The 26,183-nt window shown below is 40.4% G+C and overlaps 1 protein-coding gene and 1 long non-coding RNA gene across 15 annotated transcripts in view; one reads left to right on the forward strand and one right to left on the reverse strand.

Moving 5' to 3' along the window:
* KMT2C (lysine methyltransferase 2C) overlaps window positions 1-26,183 on the forward strand; it is a 198,498-nt gene that overhangs the window by 56,556 nt on the left and 115,759 nt on the right. For all 14 annotated transcript variants that reach the window (XM_040593317.1, XM_040593307.1, XM_040593312.1 and 11 more), the window contains 4 exons: window positions 5,719-5,857; window positions 19,602-19,808; window positions 23,422-23,561; window positions 25,181-25,290. In XM_040593317.1, coding sequence (XP_040449251.1) covers window positions 5,719-5,857; window positions 19,602-19,808; window positions 23,422-23,561; window positions 25,181-25,290 — 596 coding nt within the window. The remainder of the gene's footprint in view (window positions 1-5,718; window positions 5,858-19,601; window positions 19,809-23,421; window positions 23,562-25,180; window positions 25,291-26,183) is intronic.
* On the reverse strand, window positions 13,803-15,997 carry LOC121087854. The gene is made up of 3 exons (XR_005827764.1): window positions 15,481-15,997; window positions 15,027-15,334; window positions 13,803-14,913 (listed from the first exon to the last, which is right to left on the reverse strand). It is a non-coding gene; the product is annotated as an uncharacterized LOC121087854 (long non-coding RNA).

Genomic DNA, 26,183 nt, shown 5'->3' on the forward strand with positions numbered 1-26,183 from the left:
CTGTATAAAATGTATTTAACAAATAGGAGTTCTATTTGAATGAAAAGTATCAAAATACATGCTGAAATGTACAAGAAAGAAAAACTGCAGGCTTTCTTCTCATCTCCGTGTAACAATTGTTGCAGTAAGTAAATCACTGCAGTGTCCTTCAGGTAGGGAAAAAATAGCCGAGTGGTGGTTTTAAAAGAAAACACATGTGCAACACTTAACAAAGAAACCCCAAGAAAACACTTTTGACACAATTGTAGGTTTTGTTGTTTATTGTTGTGAATAAAATTTTACAGTGTTGGCTTAAGATGAAGAATGTATGTGTTTGTCCATGGAGAAACGGTTCTTGCATGTGGTTATTACTGTCACACTCAAACCTCAGTATGCTTTTCCCCCTCTCTCTCCCATGGTTATATTTTTAGCTGGCAAGAATATGTGGCTACAGACTCTGTGCAGCCCAAGTAGTGGTGGTGGCTATTAGCAGCCATCACTCCCTGCATGTCTTCCAACATACCCTGGCTTGGCTTGCTGGTGTCTGGAAGGGTTGCAGGTGATCTGAACGGGACTGGTTAGCTGCGGTGTGTCCATTTGTTCCCCCATGTCCAGCTGCTAAAACCTATACGTAGGAAGTTAACAGTACGTGAAAAATTTCTGCACATAGGTGATCACTGTGCGTGCCAGTCTGAATTCCTCAGATGCTAGCAGAAGTGATGTTTCTATGAAACTGCGTCTGGAACAGTAACAGAATTATGAACTCTGACTAGTGGAAGCTTGTTTTATTCCTAAATTGGGGATAGTAAGCGAAACTTGATCATTAAAGTACTAGATAGGCATTTTAAATTCATAACTTACATTCCCTTGTTAAGATTTCTTTTCATACTGTTGCTACATTGACCCGGTTTCTTTAGCTGTCTAAACTGTTAGAACTAGAGCACTTTGGTGTTGCTTGTACTTCTGTGGACCCCTTCAAAGCTTGTCCCATTAGCTGTTTTCTGATGCTGCACTACCCCTTCCTTGTGCAAAAATACCAGTTGCATCTGCTGGTTAAAAGCTTGTTATTCCCGCTTGCAGAACATCTCAGTAAGCAACAGCTGAGACTCCTGGATTGTCCCTGCTGTGTTTGGTGATAGTTATTTTCCAGCCTGCAATACTTCCTGTTCTTGCTGAAAGGTTTGGAAGCTCATGACATTTGCTTTGTTGTCTGCCAAATTAGCAGTAGGTCTGACAGGTCCCAACCAGTAAACTGGTTAAGCGGTCAACTTGTTCTGTCTAAAGAGCAATAGAATATTTATTTTATATGTATGATGGCTGTTTTGATTCCTCCCCAATATCTCTATATACTGAGTAATATGAGATTTTAAAGGAGGTTTTTTTTGTGGCAGAACTCTTAGAGTATTTTCAGTTTTTAACTTGGAAAGTAGTTTCCAACTTTAAAAAAACCCACAACTTGAATATGTTGTTGTCTTCTTTGCCCAATGACCATAGCAGAGCCCACACATCTATCTCCTTATCTTGCTGTAGAATTACCCAAGTGGCTTGCAGAATAGTGTCTTGTGATTACTAGAAAACAGTAAAGGATTGTTTGTAACAAAAGAACATTTTAGATCTTCAGTCAGTGTTGCTTCATCACATCCCCAAACAAATTTGTGGTCAATGTAATAAAACTCTTGCCGTCACCAGTCTCCCCCTCCCCACAGGCATGCATATGACAGAATCATAGCCACAGGTGGACTTACAAAAAACAGGGCTTCCACCTATGAGTCTTGATGCCTGCTGGATGTCTCTTACATGGGGAGAGGTTTCTAAGGCACCTGGAGATAGAGCAGGAAAAGAGAAAATGGTCAGTTCTATTCCGAATGTTACACATTTCTATATGAGACATGTAAGTGAGGAGACCAACTACTATCAGGAAGGTGGGTAATCCACATAACTGACTGAGAATGGTGTTTGCTGTTTGTTACTTTGTTTGTTTACTGCATTCTGCTCTAGAAAGAGGAATACCAATAATTACTAAGAGAAGAAATTTGTGAATGCTTAAAATATGGAAACATTGTAGAAATTTTTTTTCCTCCTTTAAAAAATTTCAAATTACTTCTTAAACAGTACAAAACCTACAGATTCTCTTTTCAACCCTGAGCCCAGTGTATACATATCTTTCTTAAGCAAATGTGATGAAAGTGTTAATTAAAAGAGAAATTCAGTACCCATGCTATAAAATTTACCAATCCCAGTGACTTCCCTGCATATCTGTCCCCTGTCTATGTTAGGCAATTTTTAAATATTTTTTTATCTCTACTATTTCATATCTCCATCCCTGGAGACGTTCAGCTGTCCTGGGCAGCTGGCTGTGTCCAGGTGGCCCTGCCTAGGTGGGGAGTTGGGCAGGGTGACCTCTGGGCTGCCTTCCAGCCTCAGCCATGGTGTGATTCTGTGAATATTGCCCGAGTTGTAAAACGTATGGAAGTCTCAACCCTTTTGATGACCCATGTAAATAGGAACTTTGCTCCTTATCCTTTTGGGGTTTTCTTTTAACCTTAGTAAGAAAAGGCTTTCTGTCCTCACCAGTCAGGTGGGAAAGAACTATTGATATAATTGTCTTCAAACAATAAAAATTTTCTGTATGTTTCCCAATATTTTCCTAATGTTTTAGTAAAGGATAGTGACATTAAAAAAGAATTTGGGGACATTTGGGAATTGTGCAATTAGCTGCTTTAATTCTCAGTTCCCCCTCCAACTCATTATACATGAGCAAGGCCTTCATTGTGACAGAAAAAGTCATGAAAATAGGATGCAAAATAAAGCCTTATATATGAATCTGCAAATGAGCTTCACATTTATTAATCATTCATAGTTCCTTCATTCCCAGAAGCTTCAAAGTAGGATGCCATAACCAAGCCTGATGAACGTTCATTAAATACAGTGAAAAGCAGTTAATGTATTGTGCCAGATGCTTCCAAGAACATCTCTTGAGGCAGTGCTGAGGGCATCTGCTGTCCCATTGCTACACCAGTGCTGGACTCCCATCTCCTAGGAGTTGGACTCATGAAATGCACTGCTTCCATTCTTCCTTAATCTTCTGTTGGAGAACTTTCACGAAGTCTAAGTATGGCATGCACAACTAACATAAACGCTATTTTCATTCTGTTCGGTGAGCACCGTGTTTTCAGTCTTCCAACGGCATATTGAGACACAGTTTGGTTTATTGCAGAGACAGCAGTTGAGATGTTGTTTGTCTCATTTAGTATAATTTGGGTTCTTTCTTTTCTAGAGAAGCAAACAGCAGGGGAAAAAGCACCATAAGGATGTAAGCTCATCTAGTTGTAGTGTGTAGTGAAACAATCTGTGTCTTCTCACACAGTCCAGAGTTCTTGAGAATGAATTAATGCCCGTGAACTTTGCCTTCCCACTGTAATGGGTGCCCATTAATGTATAATGAGATGAAAGCTGGCAAGGAGTAAATGGCTTTTGCTTGCTTCAAAGTTTCTGCATGCAGAGAATAAAGCGGAATTCCTTTTGCAAAGTTTTACTAGGTTAAATGAAGTCACTGAGATGGTTCAGAGCAAGGCCACAATTTCTGGTGGTCTTCCTTGAGCACTTCATGCGTGTTTGTCCTGGACTGTGTTTTGGGGTTTGTTTTTATTGATTTGGCATCTGCCTGTCTCATGGGTGTTTATTTTTAAGCTCTTCATTGAGGTTGTAATTAGAAATTCAGGGCTTATTTGCACCAAAGTTATCCTTCGGATCCAATATACTTTGGAAACACAGTACAGATCATTATGAATGGCTCCACTGGACACTGCCTGTTGTGGGAATCCTCGTCCAGGAACAATTGCAGAGATTGTTTGTTCAGATGTGCCAAAAACTAAGGGTGTGGGGTTTTGTTTTGTTTTCTGTATGGAGCCATTTACTATTACAAGGGATGTGTTCCCGACAGGATATTTATTTAGTGTCAAATGATTGTCCAGAGTTTTATTTTTTTTCAGGACAGGTTGGTGGAATGGTTTAACACAAGCCATTTGGCTTTCAGACAGGAATAATTTTTGGATGTTTCAGATGTCCAAAAACATTTCAGATGTATGTTACTGAGTAGCTTAACTGAAATAGGTGAAGGAGTTCCAGTTTACACTAGCTCAAATAAATATCCGGCACACCCAGTCATGAACAGGAATGGCTTACTCTTCCCCCTCCACCCCCCACCCCCCCTTAATTTTGTGTTTCTCTCAGTATATTTTATATGCCTTCATTGGGGATTTAAAATGTTGTACATTATCTTCCTAAATGAGTTCACTCCAGGTTAAAGAATATTTTTACTTCAACCTCTGTACCTCAAACGAGAAAGATTTCCCCTTCTCCGTGTGCTGTAGTGGGCATATAATTTCAATATTACAGACAGAGCTGTGCCGGTTTACGTTCTGAGAATTTTTGTCTCTTTCATTGTTCTTATTTATAAGATTAAAGCTTGTAGCAGGTTTTTGTGCACACCCACCCATGTGGCAGATTCTTCTGCCCATCCGTTTCTCCACTTGAATAATTTATCCTTTGCAATATTTGATTATATCTTGACACGTTATGTATCTTTGCTTAAATCTTCTAAATAATTTCTTGCTTGACTGTAGCTGGACTTCTTAAAAAGATCTGTATGTATTGGCCTCTTAGCTCAAACCCACGTTCACTGGAAGGTTTAGGTGGCCTGCAGCCTGGGTCCATGTCCTTGGTCTAGCTCTGTTGTGGAGACAGGTGGCAGCCATGGACACTGACAGGAGGAGGCACTAGTGTCTTAAGCTACCAAAAAACATCTGCAAAAGTCCCATGATTTTTATTTTAATTAAGTTTCAAAATCAAAGTATGGAGGAGTGCAGAAATTACAAAGCGTATTGCTCTAAAGCCTTCAGCCTTGTTCCTGTGTTCTGATGAACTTGGAGCCTCACATTGCTGGGTCCTCCTGGAAAATCCTGGATTCACTTAGTGCAAAGGAGGAAACCAAATGGGAAGAGGATTTAAGTTGTACAAACAGTGGCAATTTGGTGTTCCATGTTTCTGAGCAGAAACAAACTTTCTAGGCAAACAGTAGCATTGTCAGCTGTAGATGTATGTATTTCTGTTGTAAAAGGTAGTCTAAATAAAAACGAGGCTGCAAATGGTTTACATTCATGCAGTTTAGAATGGCGTTTAAGGTGGCATAAACAGTGTCCTTCCTTCCTTCACCTCCTCAGCCCTGTGCTAGCATAGGGTTAGTGTAACCAGGAATGAGCTAGTGCGGGGAACTGGTCAAAGTTAAAGCTAATCTGGGAGGAAATAAAAAGATTTATGATGTCCCAGCTGAGAGTGCTCACCCTGATGTTTGTTAGGGATGACGGAGCAGGTGCACAAGACGAGATGTGGGGAGAATGAGAATGTCTGACGCTGCAACCTCATATGAAAAGGTTGTCATTGAACAATGCTTCCCCTGCCCCATTGCTCATTACTTATTTAACACCTTTAGTTCACAGCGGTACACAGTGTAACAGAAAAAAAAAATTATAAGCATTCAATTTCATGTTTTAGCTAGAGGTGAAAGGTAATATTTTCCTACTTGCTTAATTTTGTTGTGTCTGCGAACATAGAGATGTGGGTTAATCTATCTATAAATAAAATGGATGTTTGCAGAACAAGGGAAAGCTTACAGATGTTTTTATAGTCTAAATAAATAAAATAGTAAATAAATAAAAATGATTCTTATTTTTTAAACAGAAGTCAAAGAGCAGTCTGCAGAAGAGGATGCCCAAACGGAAGTGGACAGCACCAAGCAGCTAACACCAGTCCTTCAGCACTCAGTATCTGAGGAGTCTGCAAGCTCCACTGCCTCTGTGGGTGTGGAAGCTAAAACCAGGTTAGTGAGCCAGGCGGCGGGTGCTGAGCTGGGGCAGGGCTGGCAGCTGGGTAACACGGTGCAGAGTGCTCGGGGTGCACACTTGGGCCGTGCTGCTGCTGCTTTGAAGTGCTGGCAACAGCAGCCTGCGCTTGAGACTGATGGTTTAACCGACGTATAGGGAGGTGAGGGTGAAGAGCACGTTCCTTGGGTGGTTGTCCTCAGAAAACACTGGTAAATCCTTGAATTACAGCGTATTAGCTGTTTGACTTAAAACAGACATAAGTGATATGAGATAAAATGTGATTACTGAGGCTTTCCTAGTGTGAAAATGGCATATTTAGCAAATCTACATAAAGTTATTTCTGAAGTTTCAGTTTGGATGCCTATATTTTCAGGAACAAAGTAAAACAAATCCCTTGTCATTTCTACTGTGTTCTTCCTTATTTCAGAATTTTTAACACAGAAAATAATGTTTGTAATTTTTTTTTAGCTTTTTTATAGATTTCCTGAAAAGCAGTGCACAGTACTAATTACTTTATTTGAGGGAAACCAGAACGCAGTGTTGAAACAGTGTTGCAGAACTCTAGCAGAGCTGCTCTGTTGAAGCCCTCGGAACAGCTTTTAACCCAGTAGTGGGTCTCTTCTGCTGCAGAGATTGCTGTTAACAGTTACCAGAGAGTTACAGGTGTAATTACATTTTGACAGACTTAGAATCATTGTCATCATTTTACTTCCTTCTAATCCAACACAGAGCCTATTTTCCATGTGTAAAAAAATTACTTCATCTACTTGCTGCATATATAATTTCCATGTTTTACATGCTCACGAACTTTTTAGGTTCCGAGAGGTACTTCCCTTCTTGCAGAGGATTTTGGTTAAATAGATCTCATTTGTATATCTGAATGAAATACACAAAAATTTCTGTTCTTAATGGAATTTTCCAAAGCCGTTATTAAATTAGTAGCTGTTAGTAAATCAGTAGAGCAGCTTGAACTGAACAGCTGTTTTGGTTCTTTATTTGACCTTGTTTTGGATCACTTGCAAAAGTTTTAGTGCTGTTTCATCTGCTTTCTATTCTTCTCAAGGTTACTTTCTTGCTGTTGCCATGAGTAGTTGATGGCAGTATTTTCCCTAGACATAAACTTGCTTCTTAAAAGCTGGACAACAGTCTTCTAAAAAAAATGCTGCATGGTTCAGAACCAGCTCTTATTTGCTCTCAATTTACTCTTCTTTCCAACTGAAAGTGTTGACTTCGATTAATCGAGATTGAAAGGCTATTATGGGCTCCTTGCTTTGGCTGATCAAAGCATTAAAAAGCTAAGTACTATTAATTTTTAATTAAAATAACAATGATCAGACTGTGTCTCTGACATTTTGGAAAGAAATGTATTAAGGAGATATGAAAGTAAATTGGGAGTCATAGGTTTTTCTGACCCCAGGTAATTTTTGTTCCAGACTTAGATGTAGAATTGGTGTTAGTTGCAGAACTTATTGATAATCTCATAACAGAAAAAAAATTGGGAAAAAAATAGATCTCAGGATTTTTTGGCAATGTGTCTTGAAACCTATCAGAGGAAAGCCTCTTATGATCTGTGATTTTTGATCAGTCATCTGTAGCATTGTCTACAGTGTGCTGACACTGCCACTGTGTCACGCAGGGGTAGGAGGACTGGATGCTGGGTGGCTTGACTCCATTCTCTTAGGAGAAAATGTGACATGAAATAACACACACTGATGATGCTTGGCTGTGTATTGGTGGGAGGAATTGTATCAAGGTTTAGGATAAGGGGTGACTCCACAGAGACTTTAGACCTCTAACTTGGGGAAGAGTTTTGAAGCTGATTTCCAAATAAGTCATACTTATCAGCTTCATCTCTCTTTTTTTTTTTGTAAGCGCTTCTGTTCTTAATCCAAATGGAAGTATTCAGATACTTAGAAATAACTTCAGGTATGTGAGACACAGGAGAATTATGGGAGTCTATTATAACAGTGCAGAAATTGCCTAGAACACAGAAAAGAACCAAAGCCTCCACCGTCTATAGATGCAGGTGTAGGTGGAGCTACTTTTGCATCACTTTTTTCAGGGTTGAGTATAAGACAATTCTGAGTTTCTGTCTTTGGTAGTGAAGATAAAGGAGTTAGAGAAGCACAGGACACAGGGCATACAATGGAAGCCTCTTACATAAAGTAATTAAATAATTTGTTACTGGAAAATAGTGATTTTTAACATGGCGGAATATATCAGAACTAGGATGGGGATTTCAGTGGCTGAGAGATTAGCCAAAGCTTGGCTTGTGTGGTATTTTTGTTTGCATCCCTCCTAAGACTGAGGCTAAATAAGAAAATTCAAGAAAAAGGTGAAAGAGAAGATGGTTAATGTTGGAACCTATCTGAGGTGGGATATGGAAGTCCAAGAGAACTATTGACTGCAAATGGGGTTGGGGCAGGGAATTTAATAACAGATTTAGGATTACTGCTCAGAAATCAATGTGCTAAACCCCATTAAAATAAATAGTATCTGAGCCATACTGGGGTAGGGAGGCTGAAAGGGGTCAGGCGTGTGTGTGTGTGTGAGCTCAGAAGGAATGAGTGAATTATTGACCACATGTGGGGAGGGGCAATAACGTCAAACAAAGATAAACTATCGAGCCTGGCAGTGGTAAAAGTAATGCTGCCAGCTCTTATATATCATGAGCGTCATGGGTTTTGGAGCCTTTTTCCTTTGGTTCTTCCCTTTTTCTTTTTATAAGCCTTGTGAGAAGCTTCTGTCAGCCCAGGACTTATGGCTGAGTGGAATCCAGCTTCTTCGAAAGGAATCTGCTCCCATGGTTTGTGCTGCCTGCAGAGAGCAGGGGAAGTGCTGCCCATGAGGCAGGCAAGCAGCCAGAAATGGGCTGCGACTTGCAGCAGAGCCCACTTCTGCCTTCCTCCTCTGTTTCCCACATTATCAACTCCAGGCATTAAAAGCTAACGAGAATGGCCTAGAAACACAATTTCATAGAAGAACAAAACACCTTTTGATTCATTTTACTTTTCATGTACTTTCAGAGACTGTAAATTGCATTAATTGCACATTTTCAGTCCTTTTGCCATAATGATGAAGACAGACCATTCTTAAAATAAGTAAGCAGAAGCTGAGGTTTTCACATAGGTTTTTTGATTTTGGTACTTTGGTCTGCTAAATATCTGCTCTTATGAGACTGTCACTGAAACTACAAAAAAAACCTTGGCAACACACCTTCCTGCTTTCCTGCTTCACTTGTAATTGGACAAAGCACGTTAATTTTCATTCCAGACCAATTGCACTATTCCCCCTTATTTGTTGCTGCTAAGATCAAATTCAGAGTCTGGAGGTGGAGGGCTTTATTCCATCGAAAAGAAGTGGTTGGTGAACATCTGTTGATTGTTTGAACAAAAAAAATGGTAAAAAAGTAGCAGTGAACTTCTTTGGCTTCATTCCTTATCTTTTTTTTTGTGTGTGTGTGTGTTTGTTTTTCTTGTTTTAATCTGCAAAGAGAGCACATTGCAAAACTTGAAGCATTCAGTAGTGCTCAGTGGAAAATGAAATAGTGGAGTGGCAGACAGATTAGATAATCTGGACAGAGTAACGGTGCAGTGATGAAAGGAGAAGCTAGATCTTTAGGCAGGAAGGACTTAGATAAAATATTTAATATTAAAATACGTTTAAAGTTGTTAAAGTTGCAAAGTCAAGCACAAATTTTAGGAGATAACAGTATTAAGATGATTTTGGAACTCTTAATTGTTTCTTTTTATGCAAGTGTATTGTGATACCCTTTGTAGCTTTACATAAATGTTTTTCTACAAGAATTCTTTCTGCAGAGGATGGACCTCATGCACAAAACAGGGCACTTGATATCATTGCAGAGTTTTGCCGTTACACTTCGAGATCTAGATCCATGTAGGCATTTACAGTATCTTCCTCTGAAGTCAATGACTGTCTTCTGAATCTGCAAAGTGGAGATAGCATTCCTTTGTGTTACAAAAATAAATTATTTAATAATAATGAAGTCATGTTTCAGTGTTATATTAAAGATGAGTCTAGCCCAGAATGAAATTACTCATTTGGCTTGCAGGGCACAGTTTTAATGTTGTCAGTAGGAAAAGACTTAAGACTACACGCTGAAAAATGATTAAAAAGTTAAATATTTACTGGTTGTCCATCCTGTCTGTTCATGCATCGACTAGGGAAATTGTCTCAAGAAGAATTTTATGTTGGATCGTTGTTAAAACAACTCTACCTTAGATACACAGGGTAAGGAGGGACCTTTGGAAGTCATCTAGTTCACCTCCTTTTCCAAGGCAGATATCTACAGCTGTCATTCCTGACAGAAGTTTGTGTAAACTGCTCTTAAATCTTCCAATCATAAAAACTGCCGATCATGCCGAACCAATCCCTCCCAGTCTCTTTGTTTCTACTGTTGGAAATGGTAAACTTTCCTCACATCTAACCCATGCTCTCCTCATTTTGCGTTCATCCCATTAGTGCTCATGCCATCTGCCAGGGATAACGGAGGATAGATTTGTGCTGAAGGCTCTCAGTTTGTTTCCCCAGCATGCTTTACTTCATAACAGAAATCCCAAATTTGTTCATACTTTCTTCGTAAATGATGTTTTCTTAAGCTTTGAGTCTTCTCGCTGTTTTGAGTACTCTCCAGATGGTCTGCATCTTTCTTGAAGCTCAGAAGGCGTATTGCACAAACGGGGCCAAAGAAAGGCTTCACAGACAACCTTCATCCTGCCTTTTTCCTAGGCTGAACAATTGACATTGTGACCATAATATGTTTAATGCTCTCATGTAGAATTTGCGCCTTGATTTGACTCTCATGATCAATGACATTCATGATTGGACCTTTTAAGTTGCGTGGACCTTTGCTCCTGGAATTAACGTTACGTAAGATGGTCCAAGCACAGAAACTATGCTATAGAAATGTCTCCTGCCTTGTGTGAGCAGGTGCTCCAGGTTTCTGGAGTCCCACTCAGCCTCTCACAGATGTTTTTAGGCGGTTCTGTCTCTCTCCCGCCCCACTAAGGCTGCTTGTCTCCACCTGGGTCTGTGCTGCTGGCCTGCCAGTGCTGGGTAGCAAGCCTGACGCTGGCATATCAGGTCTGTTGAGTGGACAAGTTTTCTCTCCTCTGAGAGATGGCAGTCAGACAGATAGAAGCATCCCATGAGCAGGATTTCATGGCTGGCAGTCTCAAACCATGCTGTTACACAAGTGTCCCATCTAGATTAAGCTCAGAAGTGGACAGGATGCCTACTTTGTGTTAATTGCAGGCAACAGTAAGAGTCTGGGATCTGAAGTTCTGTTCCAGTGTTGAGTGAATACAACATTTTCTCTCATTTCTTCTGCATGTCACGTTTTCTGGTGTTTTTTTCAACTCCAGCTTTTTGTCAGACACTTGTCTTTTTTAGTGTTGTTGATACATGGTCATATTCCCATTCTTTTTCCTTTTCTAATCTTAGTCTCTGTTCATCAGTTCTAATCATTGTTTCAGTGTCCACTCCGTGTGGTTTTCTTCTTGTTTTGGCTCTTCGCCTGATCTGCATTTTCTTTCCTTCCGTCTCTGGTGGCTCCAAGACAGGTATTTGTGACATGATATTTCTTCTCACCTCTTTCTCCGTGTTCTTGTTAATTTTCCATGTCAGCTGAGGCTGTGTTCTCTTCCTGCTTCCTTGGGCTTTCCTTGTTATTCTCCACAGTCAGTTGTCCTGTTTCTCCATCACCTTCTGTTTCCTTTGCACAGCAAGCCCTCTGTTGTGCCCTGCCCATTCATCATTTCCATTTCACAGCTGATAGAAAGTACAGGTGATTTAAATGGCAAACTCTGGAGTTACAGCTTCCCAAAGCTGTGGATGCAGAGTTGAGCCCTGTGAGTGTCCCTAACCTTTGTGGGAAGGATGGTCGTTTGCTGAGTAAGGATGGTGTATGTGGAGTCTGCTTGCACACAGGGGCTGAGAGAGAATCGAGCATGCTTAGTGAAAAGAGAATTTTTGAGCTTGTAGCTTTGATGTGCTGAAGTTTTAATTGATCTACTCGGTGAGGTCAGAAGCACATAGAGAAACAAACTTAGGCTAATTTCCATAGGGTTACGGAAAGCGTGTCTCTAACTTCAAAACTGAATGTAGTAGAACTTAAACATCAGAAAGCCTGATGAAAGATTTGGAGTAGCTTCCAGTTAAGTATTTTAGGACCCTTCAGACTATAAAAGAGATTGGAGGAGGAAGATAAGAAGCTGCAAAATCGTATGGGGGGGGGGGTGGGTGGCTGTATCCTGACTGTTCATTTTCCTTTAATGAAGAAACTGAGGGTGATAGAGTGAAACTTCTAAGGGTTAATTGCAAAATAAAGGGAGGTGATTCTTTGCACAGCATATAGCTGTCTAGAGTGACACTGAAATCCTTGCCAAAGGATGTTGGGGATTGATGAAAATTTATGTGAGGTCAAAAGCAGCCTAGGCAAGTTCATGAAAGAGAAACTGAGCATTACTGAATATATAGGAATCACAGCTGATACAGGGAGGCCCAGAACTGAAAGTACTGGGTCCTATATTTGCCTTGATCTTCAGCATCCCCTGTGCATCTGCTTATCCTATTTCTAACACTGACCATACAGGACTGGATGAACCTTTAATCTGACCCAGCGTAGTTTTGTCTAAAGAGCCCCACTGTGCCCCACTGTGTTGTATCATCTCTTCTGTAAACGTACTTCCAAAGAAAAAATACAAAGTTCAAATTATGCAGAAAAGCACGCTTTTCCATTCCCTAATGTGACTGAACAATTTTGAAACTTTCTTGAAAAACTGCTATTTAAAGCCAACTTGGTATCTTCAGGTTGTTAGACCCTACTTAGCGTTCATAAGAAGCTGCCTCCTAAGAGGTGCTGCCACCTCCGTGAAGTTTATGTGGTTTTGATGTAATCTGTGTTGATTTGCCAACAGATTTGGCTTGAACAGACAATACCTTCTGGGCACAAAGGCACACCAAAGACAGAGGCCACAGTATGTTCTATTCTTTGGGTTTTATTGCTTAGGTTAAATCACCTCTCAAAATCACGTTGTGTTACCTTTCAGGTATGCTCACAGTTGCATTCTATATGGGGTTTTTGTTTGAAAGTATGAGTCAGCTCAGATGGCATTGAAGAATGATTTCTAGGTGGCCTTGGAGTAGACCTCTAAATCCACTTTATTCAGCACTGGCATTCTGGTAACCCCTCCTGCATTTAGGGTATGTGAAATTATCACTGAGCTTTAAACATTTGTTTAAATTAAGGCTGACATATATTGAGGTGAATAAGAGCATATTTTCTTATTTTTTAGGTTTTAAAATGTCAGTTGAATGTGTTGTTTTGGTGGCGGTGTTTGGAGGGTAATGTTTTCTTTCTTTCAAATGAGAAGAGTATCATTAAGTTAATTATATGGCTGTAGAACTCCAACTGTGCTGGTTTGAAAAAATTGGAAAGCAATTACTGTCTAATGCAGTTTAATTGCTTTGTGCAAACTTAAAAGTTTTAAAATTCTTCACCTGAAGTTCATACGAACTCCCTCCTGCCCTCCTTTTTTTAATGGAATTGTGCTATGTAAGTTAAGTACTCATTCCAAAACCAACTCTGTGTAATAGTGAAATAGTGTCAAACCACTTCAAAATTTCAGGTTGTTCCATGGTTCAGATTCCTATTGGAAGGAGAACATTTGCATGTCAAACACTTAAATGTAGCTTGCAGCTGAGAACTTTTGCATCTTTCTTTTTGTGGTATCTCCATGTTGCAGTTCCCATCCTTCTCTGTCCTTAGTATCATTCCTTCAGAAGGGTGATTTATTGGGTTGCTAACCCTGTATCAATGTGAAGTTGTTATGTGTTGCTTAATGAGTTTTCTTTTGTTGCTTCCTTTCAAGCCTCTTCATTATTGAAGTCCAGATATTTACAAGATACTTAGATGAAGCTGAAAAGCTTAATTTAAACCCCTGAGTTTTAGAATAACTTCACCTCTGTGAATATCTCACATTAGAGCTCACACTGATGCAGACCCCTGGTGTTGTTTTAAGCCAGAAACCTTTTTTCACTTAAAATGCAGCTTACGGGTCTTCATTTGAATTTACATAAATGATACAATGGTGCATCTTTACCAAGGAGAAAAACAATTTACTCTAAATAACACAACATAAAACGAAGAGTGAAGGCAAAGTAGTTCGTGCATTAACACAACTTGGCATAGCTAAATAAATACTAGGTCCCCTGTAGCATTTAATTTAGCCTTTTAACATATGTTAAAACTACTAACAAGGTTAGCTGGAGAAGAATTCTCAAGGCCAGTTCTCATCAGTCTGCTTTGGTAATCAGTACAAATGATGCTCTGAAGTTCTGTTTTGCTCCCAAGTATTCAATTTCATTGTGCTGAGCTTTTTAGTTGTGAGAAGTAGATGTTAAAAACATTTCAAATTTCTGTAACCACTTCACTGATGCAACCCCAAGGTTTTATGCTTCTTAGTTTCACCTTTCACAAATGCTAGAGTGTGTGAAAAAGACATCCTGAAGGCATTTCCAGACACTGAGAAGAATTATTGCAGAATTCCTTTAAAAACAAATTCATTCACAGCAAAAGTCAAATTATACCCTCCTCACCTTCTCTTTCAACCCAAAACATTAATGAAATAGATCTTTATGCTTTCCAATTATTTAATTTTTTTTTTACTTCAGTGCAATCATTATTGTGGCAGTCATGATCATCTCTAACTTCGTATTTAATGTTAAGGCAATGGTTATAGCTAGTGGATCTTACTGGAATTGCCATGCCTTGTGTTTTCTCAGATATAATCCATTGCATTTTCCTGTTGAAACAGCAACAACAACCTCTGCTTTTAATGAGATTAATTGAAAAGGTGAATGCACAGTAAAACTTCTGTGATAACTGGTGTCCCACAGTAGGCTGGGAGGGAATTGAGAAAAAGTAAGAGGAGAGCATCTCTTGAGCTGAATCCATGAGCATGTCTTTCTCCTGCTGTTGACAGCTTCTGTTCATCTCTGTTGGATGCTGGATCCCCCTGTGCATGTTCTCCTGAAAGAAAAGGGACCTTTTAACACCTCCCTGCAGAACAGGCAGCTGCAGGATTGTCTTTAGTCTGCCTCCTTTACCATTTAGTACTAAAAGTATAACTTCAAGCGTCTTACCGGTAGATGTGCTCAGCATAGGCCACTTGCTGTCTTCCTTGGCATTCAGCTGTACGGCGGATCCTGGAGACACAGAAGAAAGTTACTCTTACAAAAATGGGCAAGGGAAATGTATTCCCCCGGCTGTGTACACGGATTTGCAGGCGGATGACAGTGCCCCATATCATTGCAGACCCAGGTACGAAAAATAGGCAGGAGAGTGAGAGGTCACAGCTGATACTGTTGAGGGTCCCACAGACTTGGGTGGACCAGTCTGAGGGTTTCCACCAGCTGCACAGCACGATACTCATGCAGACACAAGCGTAGATCTGCAAGATACAGAACAGTACATAAACAAAACTTGTTTACATAAATCAGTCTGCACATCTGCTTATTATCAAGGAGCCTTGGCTCACACAGGATACCCCAGTGCCATTTCCCAACGCAGAGGGATCGAGAGGGAGCTTCTACTTACTCTTAGGAGTATAACTACAGAGGCACTTGGTGGGCTTGAAATGTTGGTAATCCTGATGGTAGGCCTTAATTCTGTTACAAAAAGTCTGGGGGACTGTCAGTTTTACCTTAACTCTTTTGAATATTTTGCAAGGAAACCAGAAGATGTTTCTCCTTCTCTGGTTGTAATTTAATATTGCACAAGTAGTTGCCCAATACTGTATGTGTTGAAATGAACTCCTTTCAACGGGAAAGTCTGTGTGACTGTATGTCATCGGCCAAGTAGAGGAAACTGTGACTGTTCTCCCTTCCTCCAAGATTAACTGGCTGGAGGGCATTTTGTTTTTCTTTGTTGGGATGTGGACTGGGAAGGATTGTAGCATCTTAGATCCTTGTCAGGGGCTTGAGTAAATTCTGGGTGAGGAAGAGGTACTGACCAGACAACTCAATGAACTAAGAACTTGCAGAGGAAAATGTCTATGGCAGACTGCTGAGATCTACATGTTTCTTGTTAGAAAGTGTTTCTTTCTAACATTTAAGTCTGGATTTCCTCTCATGGCTTCGTAGGAACAGAAATTAGCTTCAGACATTATTAGCCTTATTGCCTCTTACTGCCTCCCCTAAACCCAGTTGTATGTTTTGTTTGTTCTGAACATACTTCTTCCTCTGCATTAAAATATGTGTGCATACAGATGTATGAAATCCTCTGGGATGAGGTGAGCTATGTAAGCGCCTACTGGTAATAAGCCATCTGTGGAATGTTAAACTTAGGTTAAAAGGTAGCATTTGTTCTGGGAAAATGTAGGAATTAAGTTGAAATTACAGATAACAAATTTATATTTTTGTTTGGAGCATCATAGATATATCTTAAATGGAGTATTGGTGAGCTTTCTCTTTCTTTTTTTCCTTATAAAAGGAAAAGGAAGCTTATAAAAAGATATGTGACACATCGTCTCTTGCTTGTTATCCCATTTTGAATTAGCCTGTTCTGAAAATATGGTAATTATGATAACAGATCTAGGGTTTGATCTTAAGAGTTGCCAGTATCTCAATTTCGTTATCTTCAATATGAGAGCTCTTCTTGCATCACAGATTTAGATCCTCTAATTGCATATTGACATATGGAAAGTAGATTGGTAAGTACTTTCTGCAATCCTAGATGATAGGAATGAAAAACTCTACCTTCTGCCCATACAGACGTAACTTAAAATATTTACTGAGCACTTAAACCTAAAAGGCTAACGTGATGGAACTGGCCACTTTGTACTGCATGATGGATCAGCAGCGTGACATGTTAGGAAACAGAGGATCACTCTTGAGGCGGAGGGGTCTCTCTAGCGTGTCGATGCTAGGCAGGGAGTACGCAGCCGCTGGTTGTTTCCAGGTTATTTGGGTGCCTGATAGGTTTGAAGCCCCTCTGCTTACCCTCCCTGGAAAGCATGAAGCCTCCCCACACCCTTTTACAATCCCTCCCCTCTGTCTCAGCCCCAGTGTCTCTTGGCAGTGGCCTGGGAACATTCTGCTGCTCCTGTCTTTAACTTCTGCATCGGTGTACCCGCAGACCTTCATCAAAGGGTTCCCCCAGCCCCCTCCCCGCAGCGAGTGCTCGAGCGCTTGCTTCAGCTGCGGTCCCCAGCTTTGCTGGAGCAGGAGCAGTAGCACAAACCATATGATTCTTGACAGCTTCACAGCTGTCCGCACCACGCTGCAGAGTAGCTGTGAAACTCGCTGCTCCTGTTGTTTCACTTCACTCTGCCTGCAGAAAGCTACTGCTGGAAGTTGTGATATCGGAGCTGCCTTACAGGCTCTAGAAATATCTGCTTTAGCCCTGTATTCCTTTTTCAAATAATACCACTTTCAAAAGTTAGGTTATTTTTTTAAATTACTGTTGCGTATTTCTCTTTTATAAACCTTAACATGATTGCGTATTTGCTACAACTTCCCTTTAAGGCGCTTTGTTTATTTAGTCGTAATTATCCTCGAGTCTTTTAATGAGCAGTGATAGTCTGTCCTAACAGGATGTATGAATAATTATTTATTCCGCTGTGGATAATCTTGTGTTTGTAACTAGTGTAATTTATATACCATGGTGCTGCCTGCTTAAATCTCTTAAGTCTCTTCACAAGTCTCTGTAGTCTCAACTAGCGTAAATAGCTTTGCTTTCCCTTCTTACAAACGCTGCCTGTGAAGCCAGATCAGCTTTCATTGCTACTCTAGTGGTTGTATTCACTGACATCACAAATAAGAATTTTTGTTGCTCTATTGCATTGAAAACTAGCTTTAAAATAGACATAGATACTGTTTAGCTGTAATTATTAGTTTCCCCCCCATCCTTATGCTATGTTTATCCATATTTTCTTTACATCTTTTTATCTTTGGGTATCTTTTTCTAAATATTTCTGGAACATGTCAGACATCTGCCATCAGCTCCGGGGGTTGTGGTGGCTCATGCTGGTCCTGTGTTCAGGCAGGATCAGTGAGGGATGTGTGACCGAGGCTGTGAAAGCGAGGATGAATATTTCCTAACAGTGCTATGGTAGGATCTTAATTTGTGTACTATTAATGGGACCTATTTTACCTGCTCACCAACCTGCATGTCCCCAAAGGTCTGTCTCTCTTCGGGAAAGTGCAATCCTACCTGTAGAGCATAAGAATAAGTATTTGGCTTCATTCTGGGCTCATGACGTTCTGCTCCCTTCCTTAGCATTTGTCTGGCATTACCAGTGCTGTAATTGTAGAGCAGTTCAAAGGCATTTTATGTACCCACTTGTGTTTTGTTTCTTTGTTTATTTTTTCCTCTTTTTTTTTTTTCCCCTCTCTGTGGTGAGGGCAAAAGACCCATCCCAGAGTACATTAAACCAAATCTAAGAGGCATTGCTGGATTCTCAGGGTCTTCTATTGTCAACTGGAACTTTCCTGTTCTACTTTTGCTTTTTCCTGTTGGTGCTCTTGCCTCACCTGGCTGAAAAGCACAGGCAGTCCTTATTTTTCCCCCCAGAATTTAGTGAATATTGTACAGGAGTTTAACCTTAAGGTTTTCTCTTCCTCCCACCTTACTTGACTCTGCTCACCCACCCAACACAGCGTGCCCCAAACCCAAATGTGCCACCTTGGAGTGCACTGAAATCTATTTAAATGGGATGTAGGCAAACCCAAGCCTCCATCCATCATCCTGATTCCCTGAGGCATCTTTTAGGGGTCTTAGGGGCATAAATATGAAGAAAACAGAATTGCTCATTTAAGCATAAAAAAATGTGTTAAATGGCCTTCCTTTAATGCAAACTGCATTAGTTGCAGAAGTTCACATTTTAAGTTTGTGGTTATGTTTATTATAGAAATATTTTTCAGTAGCTTCCATATGATGTGACACAAGGAGCGCTGTCAGAGCTGTCATTTCAATGCTGTTGCTATGTTATGCATGTTAAAACATAATTGCAAATGGTACAGGGATATTGTAGCGGTCACAGTTCTGTAAATATGAATTTCCTCTGGTAAAACTTTCAGGTATGGTTCTGGTGTTAAATATTAAAGTCAGTGAGAGTATTTCAATTTGTGTATATAGTATGCCCCGCTATGTGTGACTGTAGCCATTGCTGTGATTTTCTCCTTACTTCATTTTTTCCTGTTTCATTAAACCTTTTTGGTGTATAGTGTTTGCACATTGTGTTACACATAAGGTACATGTGTTTACAAAGTTATACATGTAGTAATGTTCCGTGTTCAAAAAGACAGACAGAGCTTTGCCTTTTCTATGATGGCAACATTGAGTTTTTATGGGTGTGAGGTGTTTATTAAATTCTTCCATTTTCTTCTCTTCCCCCCATTTTCCAACGCCTTTTAGCAAGTGTGTGCCTAGATGCAGAATTAAAATACAACCGTTTTGTTCAAATCATTTGAATGTTATATGTGGGGGGGTTTGTTTTGTTAATCATGTGCTTTTGTGAACAAAAAAAGTTCTTTTAATGTAACTTTAAATTAGCTGGAAATAGTGTTTCTGAATGCTGAGTTTTGATACCTGACAGCACTTGGGGGCTTTTATTGTTTTGTTATAAAGGGTTACATTGGCATGAAAGTTGCTCTTTGATGGTGTATCCTCTGCTGTTTTCCCCCCCCAAAAAGAAGTAATTATCTTCCCTTTAACAGCGAACAACTCTGCGCCTTTTGTTACTGTGGAGAACGGAGCTCATTAGGACAAGGAGACTTAAAACAATTCAGTCCAACTCCTGGGTATGTTATCCCATGGAAAAACCAGCCTTTACTTAAGAGTGAAGCCAGCGACAGCACCGATGGAGCTTGTGAGAGAACTCCAAGGCAAAACTCAGTGCCGCGCAAACAGAGAGGACAGAAGAAGTAAGTCTGTTCTACAATAAATATTTTGGTTTTTATGAACTTCAGGAAGCACCCTTACAGATACAGTACTGCAATAGGCAAATTGTCTTTGTGAAAATGTGGGTCATTAGTATTAGTTATTTAGGGTGGGTGGCGAAGAAAAAAAAACAACAAACAAGCCCGAAACCAAACATGCAAGTGGTATAGGAATAGCTGTCTCTTCCACTTTTTAAAGATTGGTTGGTTTCTCCCCTCCAGTGAGAATCTTGACTCCGAAAGAACACAGGAAAGTAGTAGCATGGATATTGTAAAGCACAGATCTGTTGGTAAGGCTGAACCTTCTACTCTTGTAGAAGGTAATGGACTTCTGATATGTCATGTGTTTCCTAGACTGGAGTGACTAGAAGCCTCTGCCCATGCTGTGGAAGCTTTTTCTTCCCGCAGCCCTCCAACGCTGGCTCCCGCGGTGGCAGCAGTGCTGTGGCAGACACACAGCAATGGCTTCTCACCCTTCAGTAGCTGGGCTGCTGCCAGGTGTCCCTGCATCGAAGGGCAGCATCCTGACTCCTCTCGGGTCAGTTCCACCTTTCAGGAACGCTGAAGAGTGGCAGGGACAGACACCGCTCCGCAGCGAGGTGCTGTTTGGTGTAAGGTGTGGCACGGGCGCTGAAGGAGGGGTGACTGATGGCAGAGGCACGCTTTGGAATCTGTGGGGACATGTGTGGGTCTGCAGATGGGGAGCCCCAGCTGGGCTGTACATGTGTCCTGCTGCTCCAGGTTAGTGCCTGGACTTGCTCTGCTTGCTGAAGCTGCTTTTACATTCGTCGTAATAAACTGTGATGAATCAGAGGTGTTGCTTTATTAAAGTCAGTCTTTGAGGGGCCTGCAGCAGCCCTATGGATGCAGAGAATTTCCTCTTATAAACCTTGTTTTGTGCTGTTAACAAGCAGATCTGTAGCAGAGTTTTCTTCCTAACTGTAGTTCACCTCCATGCAACTTTTCTGGAGCAGAAGAAACTACTCAGGCTGTTCGGACTCAGAGCTGTGTTTCACTGCTGTTGCACATCTCTCCGGGAAAGCTCGACGCAAAGCCTTGTATCTCGAGTGGAAATTGCACTCTGGGCTTGGTGGCCTTTTGCAATGCTTGTTCTGCTTTTGTGGTGCTTGGCTTTTGCTGTAAACATGCGTAGATGAAGCAGGCGGCTACACGTACAGCTTTCGCCCTGTACTTTCCATCCGCTGCGTTGTTTTGATCGGTACTGCCATTCCTTAAGTTGAAGAGAGCCGTAGGATGCGGCATCGTAGGGATCGCCGTAGGCGCGGGGGCTCTCCCGGCGCGGGGCTCCGCGGGGCCCAGCGGGGCTGTGGGGCCGGGTCCGTGGGGCTGTGCGGGCCCCGCCGTGCGCGGAGGCTCAGCGGGTCCGTGGGGCTGTGGGGCGGGCCCCGCGCGCCGCGCTGGAGGCCGGCGATTGGCTGCGGGCGCGGGGCCGCGCCAGCCCGCGGGGCCCGGCCGAGGCCGCCAAACAATGAGGAGGCGGCGGCCGCGCCCGCCCTGAGGCGGAGCCGCCTGAGGGGCCGCGGCCCGGGCGGGGCTGCTGCTCCTTGGACCCGGCCCAAACACCGTCCGAAAGCATCGCATTAGCGCCTGTTCAGTCAGCTCGGTTCAAGGTGACGTTTCAAAGGTGTTCTAGTCAGCGCCAGGGCTGTGCTGGCTGCTGGAGAAGCTGCTCGGTGTGGTTTACACTTGAGGGTATTGCTCAGGTGCATGGCGGATGTTTATACAGTTACATTGTTGGTGTAAAAATGCACGTTGTGTAACGTCCACGGGGAAAAATAGCTGTTCTTAAAGGTAACAAAAATACCCCACTCCCCTCAGTGACGCTATGTTACAGGCATATGAGGTATTACTTACAGAAAGGCCAAGAACAACAGGGCAGGACAGAATGGTCTGTTGGGAATGAACCTGCAGAGTGAATCGGGATGTGCTTTAAACGGATTAGTTTGATCTTGTGAGAAAGCTTTCATATTAATAAAAATGCCTTGTCAATGAGGATTTAGTTTTTTCTTCACATCACTTCAAACGCCTGTGTTTTGAGTATAAATGCAGTTCAGTGTCAGAGGTGGCTCCATTGGACGTGGGCCGTGTTCTGGAACCAGCTTGGTTAACAGAATGGGTTAACACTGTTTTATTAAGGGGAGACCTAAATAAAATACTGATAGCGTCACAGTTAACAGGTTTTCGTTCTTTTTTATTTTTATTTTTATCTTCTGTCATGATGCAGGTCAGGAAGATACCATGTAATAATCAACAAGTTTCTAAGATTTCTGGCTGGTGCAAGAGGGATGTTACTCTTCTCCCCATAAACTGTTTGGGTTTTTTTCCCCATGTATTTCTGAATGTAATTGCTGAAGTAAAAGCATGCATGGTTTTCAGGAAGGCAGATTTACCACAGGTTAAAATTTGGTGCTTAATGTATCTCTTGGCAGTAGGTCATTTATCAGCATCTTTTTTCAGAGGTTATAAGCAGGAGAGAAGTTAGGAAAGAGAGGTGGTTTTGTGCTGTCTCAACTCGAGAAATTCAGAAGTAACAGCAAATAAATATGTTTGAGTTATTAATGGGGAAGAATAACAAAGTTCAAGAACCTTAATAGAAACTGCAGCACCGCCTTTTATACCAGCTGTTGAAGGATCAGAGATCATGTCATGTCTCTTTTTTACCAGTAAGTCTAATGCACATCCTTAGATGTCCAAGATCGGTTTTGGTCTGCAGGAAATAAAGGAAGGGGAGTCATGGCTTCTTAGTGGAGTAATCTGAGTTTTATTAATTGGTTTTTGTTGAGATCAGAATTCAGGGAACAAATAAATAAGGTTATAAGCCGCATCATCCCATGGCAGCACAATAGTACTCTTTGTATCACTGCACTGTTCAATTCTTCAATTCCTCACTACTCCTTTCCTCTCACCCTCAGGTCACCCCCCATCCCTTTTTTTTTTTTGTACATCTTGATGGCATTGAATAAAGATATTACTTTCCAAGCAGCTTTTTCACTCCTGGTCTTTTTTCTACCTTCCCCCTATAGTTGCTCTATTTTATCTAGGCATCTTACCTCTGGCTGTGGTAGTCTCCTTTGAGGATAACAGTCAGTGCTGTCCCTCGGACCAGCTGTTAAGACTACAGGGAGAGGGCCATATGAAAGCTGCAGCTGGTGCTTGCCACTCTCTTTTCTTCCTACTAAATCTCTTCTTCCCCAGAGTAACACAGACTGCTTGCTATTACCAAATTCTCCATTTCAAGGGTTGCGCAAGTTTTAATATCAAACAGAAGTGACTTTAAAAAAAGAAGCATCTGTCCCGAAGAATTGGGAGAGAACAGGCTGGGAAAAGGGGTATATTTACCAAGATTTTTTAAATTTTTATCTATTGAATAGAAGCTTTACCTGAAAACTTTGTTATTGGGGAAAATGTTGGGCTGAAATATGAAGATGAAATATTTTTGTTAATGTTGATTTATATTTTATGTGTTCGGAAAAGCTCACATTCACTTTCCCTGAGTTTTGGAACATTTACAAGTATCTAGCTAATTGAACAAAGAATGTGATGACTTGTAAGTTTGTTTTTCTGCTCCCTGATACAGATCTCGATCGAGTATAGCATCGTGTACAAGTGTAAGCACCCAAACTGCTTCTGACGATCAGGTTGTCAAATTCTGGGATGAACTCAGTTTAGTTGGCTTACCAGATGACATTGATGTTCAAGCCTTATTTGAGCCAACAGGTAAGATAATGTAGCTGTCCTCCTTTGTTTCCATCCAGTAGTACTAGAATAGCTACAATGATAGTGAAGTTTTTCAGTTGTTGGTTTTCTGTGCTCTAGTGTTTGTCAAGTGTTTGATGATGCTTTTGTAGATTTTACCACTGTTATGTAGTGGATTTGTATAGTCTGCTCTCAAGTACTGGACAGAATCTTTGTCAGCTTTGTATGGGAAATACCTGGAGTCATACTGCAGAACTAGTGTTTAGGTAGTAATATCTTCAGTATCATGATTCTGTTTTGGGAAGAAAAGGAAAAAGAAATGAGAACACAGCTTAATATAATTCTTCAAGTCCTAGTGTAAAAGAGCTGTATTGCTAGAACAGTAGAGGCATAATACACTAGCATGTTTCCAGTATCTGCAGGTTTTCTGTCAGAAAACTGTCTGGTATGTCATTTGCTCTTCCATTTTAATGGAGCTTTTCTTTTTACTCGGTTATGAATTACTTTTTCAGAAAGCATCTATGTCCAAATGTTTTGATGCCGATAGTTCACTCACATGTTTTGCCTCAAAAATGGAAATCTGTTTGTGCAATTATGTCATTCTTTCATAAGTGTAGAAGCTAATTTTGAAGTCTAAATAAAAACAAAAAAAGAGTAATGGTTTGTTTCAAATAGTTATACTAAAGTATGTGTGGATGGGCAAGGGGGGTTATCATTCTAAATTTTTTAAGTTGTTGTTATTTGTAGACAATTCAATCCAGGCCTTTAGAGAGATTTTGGGGGGAGGTTTTTTTGTTGCTGAATGATTAAGTTGACCATGTACCTAGTTGCAACAGCTAATGTAAAGCATCATTTCTTATCTAGTATAAAGCTATCACAATTCCTTCAGAAGTATGCATCATTTACGTTGCTTTTTCCAGAATTGAATTAGAAACTTTAAGAGATGCCTGTTGAATTCTGCAAATTCTGATTATTTTTGTTGTTGCTGCTGTTGTTGTTATGTAGATAAACATTTCCAGTTATATCTCCATAATGTGTTTCTTCTATTGACACAGTTTTCTCAGTTGTTTATATGGTGTTTCTGCCCATGCTGTATTTTGAGCTTTTAAAAGTTTCATGTAGAATTCTGAAGTACCATGTGAGTGCATTCTACATGAGCATACAGATCTGTATCCAGTCCTTGGGAATCATAAGTTAAGAGTACATACATAGACAAAGGTTACCTACAGTGAAAAACAAGATCAAATGTAACTCTGTGTCTCACACAAACATTGCATATAGACTCATGAAGTCATAGAATCATATACACCCCACTGTTATGATTATATAATTGGGCATCTGAAAATAGAGACATACAGAATGTGCTGAAATGAAGAGGAAGGCATGTTATATATATATATATATATATATATATATATATATATATAAAAAATTGCAGTATACTTAGTGTCTGATAGTAACTGCAATATATTCCGTCTATGATAATAAGGGCATTAAATGTTGCAACAAGAAAAACAGGAGGAAGAGAGACTATTCATTTTATCTGGCAAGTATTTACTACTAGAACTAAATTCCATACTTACAGGAAGTTCTTGACAGAGTTGTACAACCAAAGCTTTTTTCTTTTCATAATGCATTAGGTCATTGCTGGGCTCATCACCGCTGTGCGGAGTGGTCATTGGGAGTCTGCCAGACTGAAGAGCAGCTATCGGTGAACGTGGACAAAGCTGTTGTCTCAGGGAGCACAGAAGTGAGTAAAAAAGACTTGAATGCTCAAGCTAGTAAGAAAATAGGGGGTGGGACTGAAAAAAAAGATAGTAGACTAATGCAATACAAAGTATGACCAAAAATACCCAGATACAGATCTGTGAGCTTACATTTGTAATAGTTTCTTTGAACAGGTCTTCATAATAAAATCTACTGTTGCAATTTATTAAAAAGGCTTATGGAGTTGCGTGTAATATATCATTAATTAGTTCTGGGGTAACTAGAATGTAGGAATTACCTGACTGACCAAAGTGAAATACGGACAAAAGAAATGCCAAGTACAAATGAGCAAATGCCCTACTAGATAGAGGAAATACTTATTCTGCCAGTTTACATTCTGAAATGATCTGACTCAAATATGGTAAAAAAAAAAAAAAAAAAAAAAAAAAAGCTCATACAAGTTTCAAGAAGTAGGTTAGTATGGGAAAACTACTATTTCCGCAAAGCATATGTTCTTACTTTTAAATATTGATGGATATATGTATGTAAATATTTAGGTTTTTATTTGAAATGATAATATATTTGGAAATTTAGGTGCCTTTGAAAAGAGTGGACTCCTCCTGGTGTCATATTCTGATAGCATTTTGAAGTGATGAAGAGATCTATTTCACATTGCTTTTACCATGTGTAGCTATATTTTTTTGGTTTTAATCATGTCTGGTGGGTTATTTATTAATTTTAGGGTTTTATACATTAATGAGTCATGCTATCAACAAATCTGTGTAATGTTTGCTGTTTTCCCTACGGTCATGCTTAGGCTTATTTTCACATGATTCTTCATGTTTTTCATGGCTTATATTAAAATAAAGTGATGCAGAAGGTACCAGTAAACATTTTTCATTGTGCAGACTAAAAAGCTGCTTTAAATCAGTCTTT

Source organism: Falco naumanni, chromosome 4 (assembly GCF_017639655.2).
Source record: "Falco naumanni isolate bFalNau1 chromosome 4, bFalNau1.pat, whole genome shotgun sequence".
NCBI lineage: Eukaryota > Metazoa > Chordata > Aves > Falconiformes > Falconidae > Falco > Falco naumanni.